Source organism: Leuciscus leuciscus, assembly GCF_965113295.1.
Source record: "Leuciscus leuciscus genome assembly, chromosome: 2".
NCBI lineage: Eukaryota > Metazoa > Chordata > Actinopteri > Cypriniformes > Leuciscidae > Leuciscus > Leuciscus leuciscus.
Window position 1 is genome coordinate 39,810,644 of NC_138726.1, and position 19,622 is coordinate 39,830,265.

Here is a 19,622-nt window from a genome sequence, read left to right on the forward strand (position 1 = left end):
TGCTCATCATAGAAGAGGTGTATGTGAATTACATTAAACGTGTAAGTCATTGTATGTATGACTTACACTTTAATGCATTTTTGAATAGACAGGACAAAACAAATTAGCATCATGTCATTGATCCTCACACATTTGTAATGCAATCACATTCTGGTTCACTGAGTTTCTCGGGCCACGAAGGATACAATGCTTAAACCGTGTTTCCAAACTGAAGGCAGCAATAACAGCAGATGCACAATGCAATCGAGTGTGTGTGTGTGTATTTGTGTGTGTGTGTGTGCGTGTATGTGTATTTGTGTGTGTGTGTGTGTGTGCGTGTATCCAATAAAAAGGAAAGGCAACATCTTAATCTGAACCCAACACTTTATCACTTAGAGGTGTGAAGGTGTGAGCCGAGGACCAGGTTAGTTAGGGACCCTGGAATGTTATTTTCATGGCCACAGCTGATTCTAGAATAGAGTCTGTATGTCATTCTCACCCACCATGCTGCACTCCTATAGGGCTATCGAGTTTGAGTATGACTCACCTTCCAAATGCTTTATTTCATTCTCTCTCTCTCCCTCTCCATCACGCTCACTCTGCTTCCATTCACAACACACACTGTGGCGGTATAATGAAAAAGCAGAAGGGAAAAAGATAGAGAGAATACTAAGATCAGTTCTTTACATCATGTTCCGCCACACACATTCCAAGCTGGAATGAAAATGTGGGTTTTTGGGAAATGTGGCTTATATATCTGATTGAAAGGATACACAAAAGCAAACAGAACATAAATTAGATCTACAGCTTTTGATGTGAAGCATCAGCAAAATGTATGAATATTATTGAAACTGTAACCTTTAATAGTCGCCGTGAGACTGTAATTCTCAGTTCGTTCTGTTTTCTCAGTGAGAAAAAGTAACATGACAAAAGATCTCAACGACTGCCTTGTTGTATATTCTCCTTGCACTGCATTTTAATCTTGTGGTCACTTCCAGCAGAGACACTTAAAGCTCGCATGGTTCACTGGGGCTTACGGACTCCTCAGTTACCGCTGTTTTGCTGCCATTACTATAAAACATATTTGTTTCCATCATTCCTACAATGAAGTATTTTCATGTGCCCATCATACATTTCATGTGCATTTGGGGAAAAAAAATAATTTGTTGCATTATTTGAGATAGAGATATTTCATTTTAGCATTATTTACAAACTATTAGAGTATTTATTAATATTTGAATTAGCTTTCATTTTCATATTTTCAGTTTTTAGTTTAAGGTTTAGGCATTTTAATTTGTGTTTTTATTTTTTTTTGTTCAATTGTATTATTGTATTCATTTAGCTATAATTTATATTTATTTGAATTTTAGTTTTAACAATTTTAATATTTTAACTTTTAAAGTTTAAGTTTTTTTATCTAATGCTTATATTTTATTTTATTTTATTTTAGCTTTATTTCGATTAATGAAAAATGAAAACAATTAATGAACACTGTTTGAAAAATGGTATTAAAACCATTTCTGGACAGTTGTAGTCTTTCCACATTCAAGCAGATGCGTGCTATACTTGTATGCCTTCATAGAAAATAGCTGCCTATGGGATATTACCAAGATGGCCGCTGAGTGAAATGACTCGCCTAAAAGTAACTTTGATGTGTAAATAAATTCCATTTGAAATTCATAAATATTTGTTTTAAGCATTGGCTAAGGCTCAGCTCCTGTGACTGGCATAAAATCAAAGATGAAATGACTGTTCAGAAGCCATTTTTGTCTTTGAAAATGTACTGAAAAACACCTTTCTGCAGTGTGTCAAAATCTACCGGGAATAAGAGAAAGAGCACAACGTGTGTTTGTTTCAAATGAGAGTGTGTGTAGGTGTGCGGGGACTTGCTGACACTCTTATTTCTACATTGAGACCTTGCCAAAGCGCCAGCTAGCTGACGTGCATCTGAAATCTTATTTTCATTTAGTGTGCTAGTAAAGGGCTAGAGAGTTATGAGTTATTATGAATTTGTTATGATTACGCACCTTTGTGTGGGCTCCAAATGACGTTGGCTACACTATTGACTGTGAATTGAATGTTTCAGAGTCATTTCAAAATGATGCTCTTCATTGAGCGTGTCTCAGTAAACTTTATTCCACTATCTATTCCAGATGATTTCTATTCAGTAACAACGTCAGCTTGATTGAATTTCATATTCCCCTCATTTTTAATTAAATTTCTCTTTTTGAAATTACCCGACTTCTATTTCTGAATGTTTTTTTTTTCTTTATAATCCTTGTTTTTAAAAAAAACAGCCTTGAGCACAGTTTGAGCACAGCCTTTGTTAATTATTTCAGTGCTTGTGCACTATTTTAAAAGCGCATTTAAAAAACAAGGTTATGGGAGGAAGGGTGAGCCCTAGCATTCTAAAAGATATTGCAGGTCATTTTAAAAGTTAAATAGTTTAAGACACAGATAACATTTTAAGGTGGATGTATGATTGTTGTGCTGTGTTTGCCCAGAGAAAGAAAAATATACCAGACTTGTAGCCTATTAAATTGACTGGGGCACATTTAGCAAAAATTTGTTTTACTGGCCAAGCCTTCTGGGACAATCTGATCACTGCTCAGAGAAACTAAAAGACACACAAAAAGACAGAGTGAGGGAATGAAATGGCAAAAGTGAGGGTGAAAGTGAAACTGGCCCTTTATTACAGCATATCCTTTTTTCACTAACCACAAAAATAATGATAACTATAAAGATAACTATAGTGATAACTATATAAGCAGATGAGAACAGATGAGAAATGTTATTAGCTAAGCGTGTGGCTTTAAATGCTTGAGCTCTTTAAAGCTGCAGGGTGGATTCTGGCTGTCAATGTTTTTATCGTTCATCCGTAGTTAAAAATAATATTCTGAAAGTGATTCCAACAATAGTGTTCCTCTGTGTTATTATCGCTATAGCTGTGGTGTTGACTTCCCTATTTTAATAGAATTAGAATGATTATTAAATCCTTATCATTAAAGTTATCGTTCTTGGTGTGAATGGGCCTTTAGGCTGGTTATATGTTGCTTATCTTTTACTCCTCTGCTTTCCCCTGTGTCCTGTTCCTCTCTACCCCAAAACTACATCTCACTTTGTCTAGCTGACTCTTTTTATGTCTCCATCACTTTCTACAGCCTCCCTCTGTGTCTGTGCAGGTTCAGTGACTCATCTATTGACAGATAGAAGCATCGTGAATGCTGGGGGAGGGGATTGTTTTCAGACTCTCCCAGTTTCAAGTATACAGATAAAGATCCAGAGACTAATTCACTGAAAACAAAGAGTTTGCCTTGGTGTTGTCCATTATGACGGCACAAAACAAGCACAGGCTGTGCTTAGAGAAAGCATGCTAAACAGGCTTGAGTGAGGGATCATGAGAGATTAAATGGCATATAAATAGAGGAAGACATAGGGGTAGACAGAAGAGCACTATTCAGAGATTATTCATTTTCTAAGTAATGTTCAAGATGCAATTAAGAGTACATCTGTCATTTCAGGAACTGCTAGTATGGGATTGTAGATTGGTGTGACGATCTTTGGAGGAAAGGACCCAAATGCAGAAGGATGCTTGATCTTAGTTTTTTATTAACGAACAGGGATGATTACAGCATTGGCCGCACGGCTCCACAACAACTCAGAGCAGCTGGCAAAGATGAGGTCGGACAGGCAGAGGAGGGAGTCCATACCAGTCCACAGATAACCAAATCCAACTTGCAAGATAGAAAAAAAAAATCTGGATGGAGTGTAACCTGATGGTAAGAATTTTCCAGATCAATGGTAGAAAAAACTGTTGCACCTGACAAGGCAGCTAAAGTCTCGCCCATGTGTGGCAGAGGGCAAGCATCCACTATAATGGCCTTATTACGCTCCCGAAAGTCAACACACATTCTAATTCCTCCCGTCTTCTTTTGTGACAACAATCTGTAAGATCCATGAAGCATCCACCTTCTCTATTACACCTGTGCTGAGAAGGCGGTTCAGTTCATCAGACACAGCAGCACGTACTGAGAAAGGAAGACGTTGCAGTTTTTGTCGCACAGGTACAGCAGAGAGTAAGACTTTCACTTTATACATTAAACTTTTCACACAGCCATTCGCAGCGTGAGATGAAGAAGAGGAAAGCTGCATAACCGAGAGAAGCAAGTAAGTTGGAGGCTCATGCAAAAGTGATTGTATTCTCTTCAATGCAGAGGAGGAGAGCAGATATCAAGTCCATCCCCATTAGAGAGGTTCCTGACTCCACAATAAAGAAGGTGGCAGAGCATTTTACATTGTCTTTAATAATAGTAGCTGGCACACACAGAGTTTGAACCATTGTTTCGACTGCATTGCCACTTCGGGATGTTCCACTTTTAATGCCTCTCTACTCTGTCATTTATCTTTTCCCTTAAATATTCCAGAACTTTCCCATTAATACTGTCATTCTTCTGGGATTTCCGAATCTGGGCTGGGGTCAGTGGTGGACCCAGGTCACCTCAGTCACCATCCTCCATGAGACTATAATTTATTCCATGTAGCTGTAATTTATAGTAATTTTTTTTTCAGAATTACTAAGAAGTCTAGTTTCAAATATTATTATTTAGAAGTGTTGGTGCTTAAAGGTGAACTAAGTAACTTTTTTACCTTAACCGAACAGCTTCGGAGTCATTGGAATAGTTATATGACTTTTTTCGGGTTGAATGGTGGTCGTCTCGCACCCCCCAAGCGCCTGTGAGCCGAAAAACCACCCTTGCAACTTTGGGCTGGTGGGTTTTTCGACAGTGTTGTCAAATATCTATTCCGAAGCTGTAGGGGGAGCTCTATAGAGAAACCTGCGAGCAAAAAGCGAGAATACAGCATAGAAATTCCCGAAACTGCATAGCCAGGCCCTGTCCCAAATGGCACACTCCGGACTTGTGGACTTCCTCAGAGTCCACACTTTGGTGACGTCATGTAGAGCAGATCTATAGGGCCCTTGGCGCGAGTCCACGAGGGCGCATTGAGAGGTATTTTTGGGACAGACTCGATCGGCACGCCAGAAATAACGGCCTGGTTGTTGTTGGAAAGGAGAAATCACATTTTTGCGCTCCAACGTCTTATCTCCATGTCAACTACACAGCCTAATTTTACAGTTCTATATTTTGATATTGTGCATATCACCTGGGCATTAGACAATAGATATATCATGCTTATTTAAATGATGTATACAGTTGTACATAATAATGTTCCATTTGAACTAAGATTACAATTTTAAAACATAATTTAAACATACTTTTTTTCAATTTACAGGTTTCAATATTCATACTATGTTTACATATGACTCAGTAAAGCCCTGCCATTCGTTCTATTTATTTAATGAATCATAATGCGATCGTATTATTAAACGCGCTATTATTATGTTTGAGACATCAACCACTGCTCGATGACCATATTGTTTGTATAAACTGTAGGTAACAACTGATAAAATGTACATTTAGGTCATAAAAAACATAATATTTTCTTCTCAGCCATGTCAACAATTATCCGTGAGTGAAATCTCCTCCCATCTGTTGTCTGATTGGCCTTTCGCAAGGATTCCTGGGTAGTTAAAGTGCGTGGAGCCTGCTTCTATGCGGGCTTCGTGGAAGACCGCTTCAAGGGTACAAAGTGGGCGCTGCTGAGCACACTTCAGAGCGGTAAAATGCTGAATGCCTACGGACTCGTAGACTCAGCGAGCACGCGCAATTCAAGTCCACGAGACCGAAAGTCCGCATGAAGTGCGCCATTTGGGACAGGGCCCCAGTGGCGGCTGGTGAAAAATATCTTAGGTGGGGCTGTCATAATCAGCCGTTTTCAATAGTCTGGTAACCATGGGAGTATTAGGCCTACTTTCTGCCCTTGGTATGTGTATTGTGCTTTGATGTTTATTTTGTTCTATTCCTTAACCCAGTCCCAGTGGTTCTCAAACTTTTTAGAGTTGTACCCCAAGAGGCTTTAATATCCTTCTGCGTACCCCCACTCTTCAGTCATACCTTTTTCAGTAAGGGGCAATATTTGCCCCCTTAAATCGATTTTTTCAAGTGCATTTTTACCTTTACAAATACCTTTATAAAATAAATAATGCTTTGAATAAAAAAAATGTTAAATAGATAAATATGCAATGATGGTAAAAACGAAGAGATGCATTTAAATATAAAATTAAAACCGCCAGTAGGTGATGAGTACGGAGCCCCAAAGGGACGTGGTGGTGGAATTTTTTTTAGGTTGGGAGAAATTTTTTTTTTCCAAATCTTTTGCGTTCCCTCGCAAAACTTTTGCATTCCCTCGCAAAGATATTTGCGTTCCCACGCAAAACTTTTGCGTTCCCTCGCAAAGATATTTGGGTTCCCACGCAAAACCTGTTTTGAGCTCGGACAGACACTTCCTGTTTAATGTCCCGCTGGCAGGGTTTCAGAGCTCCGTACGTTATTGGAGCGTTTCATAGTGTTTGAACTTGGACTCAAATAAAGAAATGCGGTCAGTGCTTAACTCAAGGAGTTCAGTGAAATTGGCAATATTCACATAGGCTATTCGAACTTCCCTAATCTTGAGCTAAACGTTGTTAAAACACAAACGACACCTATTTACAATCACAGTAACCTAGACAACGAGCTACAACCCAATTCTCATCAAGACGAGCTTTATAATATTCATTTGTCTCTAACCAGACGAATGAGAGACAAGTCCAAATAAGGGGCCGTCTGTAAAGTGCAAATCCCAAAACCCTTCTGCACATTTTATATTATTGAACATATTAAATAGCTTCACTTTGACGCACTGTACTGTCACCAAATTCAGTTCACACATCACTGCTCTCCTGCTGGTTATACTACATTACTTAGTTTGATAAAAATTCATAATTTTTATTCTTATTTATTATTAAATAAAATCAATAACTTCACCCTTTTTAGAAAAAATAAATAAATAACTTCACACTGTTATACAGTGTAATGCCATCAAATTCAGTAAGCAAATATAATGCAAAAGCTGCGTACAGTAGCCTACCAATATAATTTGTGTAAAGAATAGGCCTACTTATTTTTTATGTGCAATTACTTCCCAAACTAAGTATTGTAGGCCTATAACCAACATTAGAGCAGTGATGTGTGAACTAAATTTGGTGTGTTACAGTGAAGTTATTGATTATTTTTCATAATATAAAATGTGCAAAAGCAGTGTAGTATGACCAGTGGGTCACCATTGATGTGTAAACTGAATTGGGTGGCACTACAGTTTGTAACATTGAAGTTAATGACTATTTTTTGTATTTTTGACTATGAGTTGATGCTGTAGTCGTTTTTTGGGTTATATTGCACTTTGCAGACGTATTGTGTCTCTCAGCCGCCTGCTCATAGAGATCCCTATATTATAAAAGCTTGTTTTGATGATAATTGGGTTGTAGCTCGTTGTCTAGGTTACTGTGATTGTAAATAGGTGTCGTTTGTGTTTTAACAACGTTTAGCTCAAGAATATTGATCCGGGAAGTTCGAATAGCCTATGTGAATATTGCCAATTTCACTGAACTCCTTGAGTTAAGCACTGACCGCATTTCTTTCAAACACTATGAAACGCTCCATTAACGTACGGAGCTCAGAAACACTGCCAGCGGGACATTAAACAGGAAGTGTCTGTCCGAGCTCAAAACAGGTTTTGCGTGGGAACGCAAATATCTTAGCGAGGGAACGCAAATATCTTTGCGAGGGAACGCAAAAGTTTTGCGTGGGAACGCAAATATCTTTGCGAGGGAACGCAAAAGTTTTGCGTGGAAACGCAAATAACTTTGCGAGGGAACGCAAAGTTTCTCGAGGGAACGTAAAAGATTTGTAAAAAAAAAATTCTCCCATCCTAATTTTTTTTCAACCATCACGTCCCTTTAGGGGCTCCGTAGATGAGTCATCGAGTCATTCATTCATTTAACGAAGCAAGTGGCTGTATTTATGAATTAATAATTGAATCATTGACTCTAAAGATTCGTTCACAATCATTGCTGTGATATATCGACGCTAAAGGGTGCCATGTGCGTTCGATGTAGACGAAATGTCAAAAGCGTCAGTATTATGACGCCCAAGGATGAGAATGCGTTGGACATTCCTAACTCTATTGGAGTTAGACAACACGTGTCAGGACCTACTCGTTGTCGAAATCATACTCTAGATCTTATATTATCACATGGAATCAATGTTGATGCCGTTGAAATTCTGCAGCAGAGCGATGACATCTCAGATCATTATCTAGTCTCGTGTAAACTTCATTTAAACAAGGCTGCAAAGCCGACTCCGTGTTTCAAATATGTTAGACCTATCACTTCTGCCACTAAAGATTGCTTTATTAATAATCTTCCAGATCAGTTTCATCATCTCCACATCCCAGATATTAAACATCGTATACATTTTTTAATATTGCTGATTACTTACAAAGTACTAAATGGTTTAGCTCCGCAGTACTTGAGCGAGCTCTTAACGCATTATAGTCCTTCACGTCTATTGCGATCTCAAAAATCCGGCCAGTTGATAATACCTAGAATATCAAAATCGACTGCTGGCAGTAGATCCTTTTCCTATTTAGCACCAAAACTTTGGAACAGTCTTCCTAACATTGTCCGGGAAGCAGACACAGCAGGGCCCTATCTTGCACCCAGCACAATTGACTTTGTACACCGACGCATGTCTCATTCCTATTTTGCACCCGCGCAAAGCGGACTTTTCCCTCCACAGAAGCACGTCGGTTAACTAAGAAATACACTTGCGCTCCTGGGGGCGGTTCAGCGCAAAGAGGAGGCGTGTTCCGGCGCAAACGTTCCTTCATGCTATTTTGCAGGTTTAGAAAACAATTGCGCCACTAACCAGGAAAAAATTGTTTAAAGTCAGTGGCGCGTTGCGCATGTTATTCATATGCTATTTAAAAGGGTGCATGCTTGGCCATAATCAATGTAGCGTGTGCACAACGCGCACTTTGATTCTCTCATCTACACAGAAGCAGCAGTTTTCATTTTTGCAAATCATACATTATTACGATAGAACGATAGAACGATAGATAGATAGATAGATAGATAGATAGACAGACAATTTATTATAAAAGCATACATCTAACTTACACATTTACCCAAATTATCATACGCCTGTTTAACCGAAGTTAATTTGGGTGGGTTTCTCCATCCCCAATGTCCCTGACGAGAACATCGGTCTCCTCGGCTGTGAACCGCTCCTGGCGCGCGCCTGGCAAATCCGCCGTTATAATAGGAATCCGCTTTAGAACAAGCGTACCTGCTCTTAAAGGGAATGTGAGATGTCGCTCTGATTGGTTTATTTCACGTTATGCCCAAACCACACATATGAATAATGAAGCTACTTCAGACCAACCCCTTTTAGATTTGCGCCGGGCGCAAGAGGCATTTATCCCGCCGGGAAAATAGCAACATGGCCGGAGATCCGCCCACAAAGTTACTTGCGCTTTGCGCTTGACACTTGCGTTTCAGATCGTTAAAATAGGGCCCACACTCTGTCAGTTCAAAGCTAGACTAAAAACACATCTCTTTGACCTAGCATACACATAACACATTATAGACTTCTATAATTCAATGTTAGGCTGCATAGATTAGGTCAGCCGGAACCGGGAACACTTCCCATAAATCCTGATGTACTCGTTACATCATAAGAAGAATGGCGTCTATGCTAATATTAGACTCTCTGTTTATCCCGAGGTTTACCGCAGTCCGCCGGGTCCAGGGCATATCCAGATCTGATGAAGGCCTCCCTCCCCTCCCTTAACCTCTCTATAGATAAAGCGTAGTCGGGATAATTCCAGTTCGCGTGGCTACGCGGAAGTGATAAAAATTCTGTATTATAAATTTTAAGGCCAGACAAGTAGTTTGTTGAGGGTTGGTTTGTAGGCAAGGACTACACGCCTGCGCACATATATTCAAACGCGCATACCTATAGACTGAACTCGTAATATGCATGTGCATGCCATCAGCGTTCTCGCGGGTTCGCGTTTTTGAAGTTTGCGCAGAAAGAACTTAAGAGTTTTCTGTTAAAATGGTGTCGTGTTAGCGCTCCCTAAGTTAATAACTAATGATCGTTGCGATGGAAGTGAATCAATCAAAACTAACTTTTGCTGGACAATAACTTTATTCTAGAGCTGCTACAAAGCCAAAACAATCTCTGTTACTTGAATTTCCTTTTATCAATGTAAAGCCGCTTTGGAACAATCTACATTGTTAAAGGAACATGCCGACTTTTTGGGACTTTAGCTTATTCATCTTATCCCCCAGATTTAGATAAGTCCATACATACCTTTTTCATCTCCGTGCGTGCTGTAACTCTGTCTGACGCACCCACCGCTAGCCTAGCTTAGCACAAAGACTGGAGGTAAACGGCTCCAGCAAGCATACTGCTCCCAATAAGTGACAAAATAACGCCAACATTTTCCTATTTACATGTTGTGATTTGTATAGTCACAGCGTGTACGAATAACAAGGTTGCATGAGACACAACCATCTTCTAACCGTATACATACTGGGAACTATATTCTCAGAAGACGAAGCACTGCTACTTCTGCGGAGTGATTTACTCCAATTCTGAGCGAACTCTGCTCCTCACCACGGGGCTTCTCAGGCGCTGCGAGCAAATCACTCCGCCCAAGTAGCAGTGCTTCGCCTTCTGAGAATATGTGACCATGTTATTTGTACACGCTTTGACTATAAAAATCACAACATGTAAATAGGAAAATGTTGGCGTTATTTTGTCACTTTTTGGGAGCAGTCGGGTCAATTTTAATTTTTTTTTTACAGATTGGGCTTTGGTCGGACTCAGGCTCATTGAGCTTTTCTCCTTTCATTGTGCCCATAATATACGTGCAGAGCGCAGGCTACTGTATGAAATATTGTTATATTGATAATATTATAAATATGCAACGCAATATGCGATCACGCGAGTGCAAGGTGACAGTTGACCATGCAGAGCATCAGGGAGAAGTTGGAGCGCAAGTAGTTACTAAAGTTCCCAATACTTCAGGAAAAGCTGCATTTTGAAAGAGTTTTGATTTGATTACCGAGCCTGAAGCCTTCAACAGTGGATGCTATTCTTTTTCTTCACAGCGATCGCGAGTAAACAGTGAATGAGCCTACTCAGTTCAACGGATTTTTTTTTCTTTATTATATTTGTATTATTATTTAACGTTAGCCAGTTGGCGAAGAGTTCTTTGAAACGTTGTTCTTCAGTAAAGTTACTTGACATCAAAAAAAGGTAGGCCGTAAATCTTTATTTACTGCTGGATCACATTTGGCTATATAATATTATCTACTGCATGCTTATGCTTCTCTGTAATGGACAGTCTGTATTAATATTTGTGGGCATAATTGTCGGTGGTGGTAGTTATGTTTGAGGCCTATAATAAAATTTTACCTAGTAGCGTGTGTGTGTATGTGTGTGCGTCTAGCAGAGACAGCGCGCGTCAGAGAAAGCTCAAAGTGATATTGATGTTGGTCTCGGGTCGTGTTCGGGTTCGGCCTGAAAAATTGCAGATGTTTTCGGGCTGGGGCCAGATTAGGGCTTGAACACCACGGGCCAGGTCTCGGTTAGGGCTGGATGTTTTGCCCCGTGCAGGGCTCTAGGAAGTATGCTAGCTGGAGCCGTTTACCTCCAGTCTTTGTGCTAAGCTAGGCTAGCGGTGGGTGCGTCAGACAGTTACAGCACGCACGGAGATGAAAATGGTATGTATGGACTTATCTAACTCTGGGGGATACAGTGAATAAAGCAAAGTCCAAAAAGTCGGCGTGTTCCTTTAAAAGCGCTATATAAATGAAGATGACTTGACTTGACGCAAGGCATCTAAGTGGATGAACCCTGCTACCCGCGAGGGATTTTCACTCTCCACCACCACTCCTTACACTGAAGCTTTAAGGAGTTCTTGTTTCATTTGTTCTGTGCACTGCTCCATAAACATGCCAATGTCCAGCAGCATGTGTGACATGCGTGTACAACGGGCCGGCATGCGTAACCTTTATGGAAAAGTTATGGAAAAGTCTGCAAGCTGTGCCCGATGGCATTAAGTTTGGCGGTGGTGTGCACATAGATAAGAGGATTGTTATCAATATAGACAACAAAGGATAGTGCATAGTACAAGTATTGGTCGGAAATGCTCACAAATAGCCCACTTCAACATCAGTAATTCAAGCTTAATTTTTCTCTGGTGGACAAAGTATTCAGGACCCATAAGCTATCACCACCATCTTCCCATTCTGGCGTTGATACAATCCCGCAACCAACCCTTTCTGAGACGCATCACAGTGAACCATAGAAATCCAAGTGCTCCCACTCAATGCATCCAGCATATCTTGTATTTTAAGGATTGGGTGTGATCAGGTATTGACTTCTGGTTTAATTTTTTTTTATCCAGATGACGAGTATGCCAACCCAAGGAGCCACCCAAACTTTACTTATCAAGTCTTGTAAGTACTCCTTGACCTCATCATGCAAGGGCTTTGGGACAGACATATACGTTTTCTGCACCACCCTTGTGTCATGAAGTGTGATGTGCATCTTCAAGGATGGAATGCAATCAATGTTGTCGTTGTAGGCAAAAATCTTCTCTCAGAACACTCATCTCTCAGTATTTTTCTCATGGCTTACTGCTGAGCTTTTGTGAGATGGTCCAGATGGTGCACAATCCTCTTGAATGATCAGTGGTCTTGTCAGGGGCTGACTTAAAATGTTGGGCTCTCTCTCCCAGGGGGTTCTAGGGTCTAGTGGGTTGGACTTCCGCAGTTTTCATGGATTATAAGTAGCCCAGAATGTGGTTTTGCTGTATTGTAATGTTCTGTTTTGATGCATTGACAATCGATATTGGTATATATTTGATGCACCTTACAGGAATCCTCACTACTGCTTCATTTAATTCTAGATCCTGAAGTGGGCTTATCTCATTGGGTGAGAAGAGCAGTTATTGGCCCTGGTACGGAGACCCGACGTGAACACGTACCATTACAGTGGTAACCTGATTCACAAGTACACAAGTTTTCCAGTTTTCACCACCCCCACAGTCACCTCCTGCTCCCTATCACAGAGTAATTTCATCAGTGTGTGTAGGTGATCGAGAATGTGGAACTCATAGTATGTAGCATTTGTGTCTTCCACCCTTTTCACTATCTTTTTGATGACATTGTACCCAATAATTGGGTCCTCGGCTACTGTTGAATCACTGGACATTAACATGGGTACCTTAAACAATGGTGTTGGGAAGGGTCCTCCATCCAGGATGTTGTTCGCTGCCAGGCCAGTCAGGGTTGCCTTTCCCAACAACTCTTGTAAGGGCTGGATGATGGTACCTGGGAGGTGCTGTCGTCGCCAAGCATAATTTACAATGCTGGCTTGTGATCCAGTATCCCACCACGCCTCCATCGGCTGATCAATCAGGCGGCAATTGACCAGGCAACGTTTCCTGATCAGATTAATGAGCTGTGATTCATAATGAGGTGGGAGATACTTCACCGTACAGATATTGGTAGTACTGAGGTTAGATTCAGTGCACAGGTATTTGAGGTGGCCAACTGAGATGGCTAATTATTTTGTATGCAGTCCCCAGCAAGTATAGGTGACGAGGAATAGGACACTTCAGGGAGGCCCACTGATGGCCCCGTCTCAGCAATCCTTGGTTGTTTCTCGACTGTGAGCTCTGTACTCTGCATCCATGTGAGAAATGGCCTGTTTGTCCACATCTGAAGCAGTGTTGACAGTTTTCACCTACTTGTTCTTCCCTAAATTTCTTACAGCCTCGCTGTAGTTCTTGTCTCTACTGGGGAGAGGATGTTTTATTATTTGCTTCCATTGCAGCTGTAATAATCTGTCTCATTTCAGCTCTCAGCTCCTCCATGAGCTTTTGAGTGTCTGGAACCTCATTACTGACCTAATGGCATTCTTTAGATTCACTTCCTTTTACAGTTCTGATGGCCATAGCCATACCAAGCTCCTTTGTTGACTTCACAGCCAGGGCAGATGAGTATCCCAGATAACATGGTGACATTGATACAATGTTGAGTTTTGATCCTAATGTTGAGTTTTATGTTGTTACTCACTGTAATTAGATAGATTAAAAAGTTATTAAAGTGTTTGAATAAAGCATCTATTTTTCTACATTCTTAAAAAATGCACCTTGCTTTAGTAAAGTTTATTAGGAATTTCCTGAATAAAGTTCTAACGTCATTTAACAGATTTCTTGAAGTGCAGGAGACATGAACATAAGCAAGAATGTTAGACTGCAAACATAGCCCATGTCTTGCATCCATCAGTGCTTGCATGCAGAGCACATTGCTCCTTTAGTAGGAGTGAAGGCAGATGAAGATGGACAATTAAAAAAAAGAGAAGCACTCTCCTGATAATGTTGACATTGATTATACACAGTTGTTGTCGACAGCATAATCACCTGACCAGGGACTTGATGATATCATGTGCTATATCACTGCTTAATCAGGTAATCATTCATATTTCTGAATCTGTATTAAATTTGAGAAATGTAACTGATTTAAAGCGGGAAATTCCTCTGTTGGGAGGATTTATGGCTCTGTCTCAAGTGTGGTTAGACATAGGCCTTGCTGTTTGTGGCCATTTATACTCAGATAGATATAACAAACACACACTGCATTCTAAGAGAAGGTGATGCACACTAAAGTGTGAGTCATTAAATGAGGATTAATTAGATAGGAGACACGATAAAGGTGGGGTTACATTGACTGTTGGTTCTATCATAAAATACATAGTATCAAAGACATAATAGTATCAAAAGACACTACACAAGACAGTAAATTATTCACACAGTGTCCTGGGGTGCAGGATCACTTCCCGATTTTACAGATTATCATTTACAGATCAGTTTGTCCATAAATTAATGCAGGAAAGTCTGTTTTAGGGGCTGTGCGTCTTTCCTATTGCCTCTGCTTTTTTCACGTGACCACATTTTTAACAGCAATAAAACCAACTTATCTGATCGTAGTCATGGTAACCAAGACCTTTCTTGCCCTTGTTGGGGGGATGGGACCATCATTTTAAAGATTATTTGTTACATATAACAAATAATTGTCTTATTTGTCTCAGTCGTTACACTCTTTTGGTTCTTGGGATATGTTTATGAGCTGGTGGTACAGAGCAGTTGTACTGTCAACTTTGTAGTGGCCCTTTAAGATGGTGTGTAACGACTGGGAGCATAAGTCCATGCTTAATCTCCAACATATCTCTCAGGGGCAAACCTAGGGTGACAGCTCTAACCACTGCTTATACTATTTCAGTCTTAGAGAGGCCCTTCTCTAATATCAGTTCCATCTGGTGAATTAGACTGGGGTAGGACCATTTTTCTCCTATCTGTCCCCAGATCTTATATTCTCTTCTTAGAGTCACTTTGGTCAATTTCTGAGACAGTTCAATCCTCTTTTCATACTTTGTGTTACTTTTAAAAGTCTTGTGATTGTCTATCATCTTTCCAGCCTTACAGTAACTTTCCTCATCTCTTTGTGAGTGTCTAAGATACCTTTCTTCCAGCCCTCTTACTTGATTTGGTTTCTCTCCCATCACCTCCACATCATGGTGCCTTGTCTTACCTCACTCATGAATGAGATTAAATCTTTAAAGTGCTGAATGACCTCACTTTCACCCTCATTATCCTGTATTTCATCCAAAATGATTTTGACTGTTTCAATGAGCCACCGTCTGGTTTTTCCTATGGTTCTGGATTTTCCAATAAAGCTACGGATCTCAGAGCAATTCGTGACAAAATTCTTCCTCCAGCCATTAAGAAGGAGCGGAGAGCATAACGTTGGGCATTAACTGCCCTGCGTCAGCAGGGGTACGGGGTAGGTAGATTTGCTCAGCTATTTTGGTCCCTGGCTGTGGGGCTGGAATATAATGATACTGAGCTAATAGTTGTTTTTAATGGATGCCTGGACTACCCTTTGCCTGGGAGATGGAGGAACTTAAGACTCTGGATTTTTGGGTGTTCATTGACCATCTTCAATATCGAAGTCAAATTGTTACTGCTGGTCAAGGGGGGCCTATTTACAAGATGGCCGACGAGCCAGAGTCTTCAGCCAAGATGGCCGCTGAGCCAGAGTCTTTAGCCAAGATGGGCTCCATGCCAGAGCTTCCAGCTGCAATGCCATCGCCTCGCCCTCACAAACAGAGGAAGAGGAGGTAGAATGCTTCCTCTATCCCTCAAGGCCTGGAGGCCATCCCAGAGCCCGCTGCTCCTTGCCCTGCCGTCGCCACCCGTGATGCCCATCAAGCCTAAGCCTCTTCACGTTATGCCTGCCAAGCCTGAGTTTCTTCACGTCATGCCTGTCAAGCCTGAGTTTTTTCATGTCATGCCTGCCCCACTCAAGTCCCTTGCTCTGCTGGTCCCACTCAAGTTTCCTGCTCAGCCGGCCCCAGTTTTTCAGGCCCCAGTTCCTGAAAAACGTACTCGGTTACTAACGTAACCTCGGTTCTCTCTAGAAGAGGGAACGAGTACTGCGTAAGTATCTGACGCTAGGGGAAAATCCCTTTTCTGCGAGATATTGAAGCCAAAAAATTATCCTTAATTTTGTATTAATGTAAAACGCGTTGCGGCAGCATGCAGACATAGGCAAGACGGCTCGCGTGCCTATTGGCTGACCTGCGGCAACTGCAGCAGCCTATCGAGCGAGGCCATTCGTGATGTCAGACACAATGAGGGCGCTTCGCGCCCACTGCGTCACGTCCCGCCGAAACAGGCGTGGCTTATGCCTATAAATAGAGCTCGGGGCTGTCAGTATCTGGTTTTTCATCGCTGAAGCGAACCAGAGCGTGTTGCATGCACGGCAAGATACGCAGTACTAAGATTACGTTAGTAACCGTGTACGTTCTCTTACGAGAGGTCTCTCGTACTGCGTAAGTATCTTACGCTAGGGGACCCAATGTAAAACGCCGTGTGTGCTGGGATCCAACACCAAAGTCCCAGGGGCAGGTGCCCGGGGCTCATATAGTGCACGATCACCAAGGGAACTCACAGAGAGTCCGGGAAAAAAGGAGCTTAAAAATAGCCTTCCTTTCCCACATTCAGTAACATCCCATAGGCGCAAATTACTTAGTACTCCATACAGACAGGGCGAAAAAACTCGCCCTGAACTGATGAATATTGTGGGTCTTACTTACACACTGCCCAAAGTAATTTGGTCGATCAGTGAGCAGCGCTCAGCAGTTTCAGTATTCTGAACCGATAGCATCAGAACAGACAGTACTGATTTATTAGACCGACAACAGCTTAGCCTGTAAGGCGGGAACCTCTAGGTTATAAAACCTTATAAATGTAGACGGGGAGGTCCAGCCTGCTACCATACATATATCTTGCAAGGCAATCCCACTGGACCAGGCCCACGATGAGGCCATGCCTCTCGTGGAGTGCGCTCTGACACCCAACGGGCACTGCAGGCCCTTGGAAGTGTAAGCCAGCGCTATAGCATCAACTATCCATCTGGATAGGCTCTGTTTCGATGCGGCTAGTCCCTTAGAACGCCCGCTGAACGGAACAAAGAGCTGCTCCGTCTGTCTGAAGACAGACGAGTGAGACACATAAGCCCTTAATGCCCTGACTGGGCAAAGGAAGCTCGCGTCCTTCTCCTCGAGACCGGTAGGGCTGACAGGGAAATTACCTGCGCCCTGAACGGTGTGTTGAGGGATTTCGGAACATACCCGTGCCTTGGTTTGAAGTATGACTTTCGAGTCATTTGGCCCAAATTCCATACACGTCGCGCTCACTGAAAGCGCTTGTAAATCCCCTATACGCTTCACTGAAGCGAGAGCCAGAAGAAACGCTGTCTTGAAAGACCAGTGTTTAACATCTATCGTTTGGATAGGCTCGAATGGGGCACCTTTCATGGTTTCTAATACTGTAGAAAGGTCCCACACGGGGACTGAAGGAGGTCTGGGAGGATTCAGTCTCTTAGCTCCCCTAAGGAAGCGGATGACTAAATCGTTCCTTCCAAGTGACTGGCCATGCATTGGTTTAGTAAATGCTGTTATGGCCGCCACATAAACTTTGAGCGTGGATGGGGTCCTACCCTTATCCAGCAGCTCTTGTAGGAAGGAGAGAACCTCTGTTACCCCACAGTCTGGGGGTGATATGCCACGAGCTGTGCACCAGCTAGAGAACACTGACCATTTTGAGGAATAGAGCCGTCTAGTAGACGGGGCCCTAGCCTGCGTGATCGTGTTTAACACTCCCTCTGGGAGGTTAGCGGGTACCCGTTGATAGCCCACACATGAAGGGACCATAGCTCTGGGCGAGGATGCCAAATCGAGCCCTTGGCCTGAGAGAGGAGGTCCCTCCTCACTGGTACTGGCCAAGGGACAGTGCTTGTCAGCTGCATCAGAACTGGGAACCAGGGCTGGTTCTTCCAGAGCGGAGCCACGAGCAGCACTTGAGCATCCCTTTTCCCTGATCCGTTCCAACACCTGAGGCAGGAGCGAGATGGGGGGAAAAGCATAGAGCGGGCAGCGGGGCCAAACGTGAGGCAACGCATCCCTGCTCTTGGAAAAAAACTCCGGACAGTGAGCGTTTTCCTGAGACGCAAACAGGTCTACCTTCGCTCTGCCGAACTTCTTCCACAGTAGTTGGACTGTCTGTGGGTGTAGAGACCATTCCCCTGTCGGAACATTGTTCCTGGACAGTCTGTCTGGTCCTATATTGAGAAGGCCTGGCACGTGCGCCGCTCTCAGCGAGCGCAGGTTGCGCTGAGCCCATACCAGGAGGCGTTCCGTCAGCCTGTAAAGGTTTCGGGACTTGACACCACCCTGGCGATTTATGTAAGACACCACTGACATGTTGTCCGAACGGACCAAGACGTGGTGTCCTCTTATCTGGGGACAAAAACGCGTCAACGTGTTGTCTACCGCCAGCATTTCCAGGCAGTTTATATGCAGAAGATTCTCCCGTTCTGACCACTGGCCGAAGAACGGTCTGCCCTCGAGCAGCGCTCCCCATCCCGAGGTGGATGCGTCTGTAGACACCACTTTCACACTCGAGGAAGTCCCCAGGCTTACACCTGATCGGCACCAGTCGGATGCTTTCCAAGGTTTCAGAGCAGAGATGCATTTCTGATTGACCTTGAGACGAAGCAGACCGGAGGTCCACGCTCGGCGCGGCACTCGCGCTTTCAGCCAGAACTGCAGCGGACGCATGCGAAGCAGACCCAGCTGAAGCACTGATGATGCTGAGGCCATGAGACCCAGCATCCTTTGAAATTTTCTGAGCGGGACGGTAGCGCCGCAGCGGAAAGAGTTCGCCACGCGCTGATTATTCAGCGCGCGCTGTGGCGACAGCTGTGCTGTCATAGACAGCGAGTCCAGCTCTGTGCCCAGAAAATATATTTTCTGACTGGGAGACAGTGAACTCTTCGCCCAATTGACTCTGAGACCCAAATTCTCGAGGTGTTCGTGTAAAATGGTCCTGTGCTCTATGAGCTCCGAGTGTGATTGAGCTAGAATCAGCCAATCGTCCAAGTAGTTCAGTACTCGCATGCCCCGGAGTTTCAGGGGTGCGAGCGCACACAATGGGGCTGTTGCAGGCATACCAGGCCGACCTCCTCAAAGAGGTGGACGACAGCGGGGAGGTCGCCTTCGACG

At 42.7% G+C, this 19,622-nt stretch overlaps 1 protein-coding gene across 1 annotated transcript in view; it reads right to left on the reverse strand.

The window, feature by feature from the left end:
- Positions 1-19,356, reverse strand: part of LOC309493456 (uncharacterized protein) — a 34,436-nt gene extending 15,080 nt beyond the window's left edge. The window contains exon 1 of the mRNA XM_082162599.1: positions 17,377-19,356. Within this exon, the coding sequence (XP_082018725.1) occupies positions 17,377-19,331 (1,955 nt within the window). The 5' untranslated portion in view covers positions 19,332-19,356. The remainder of the gene's footprint in view (positions 1-17,376) is intronic.
- Between the last annotated feature and the right edge of the window lie 266 nt (positions 19,357-19,622).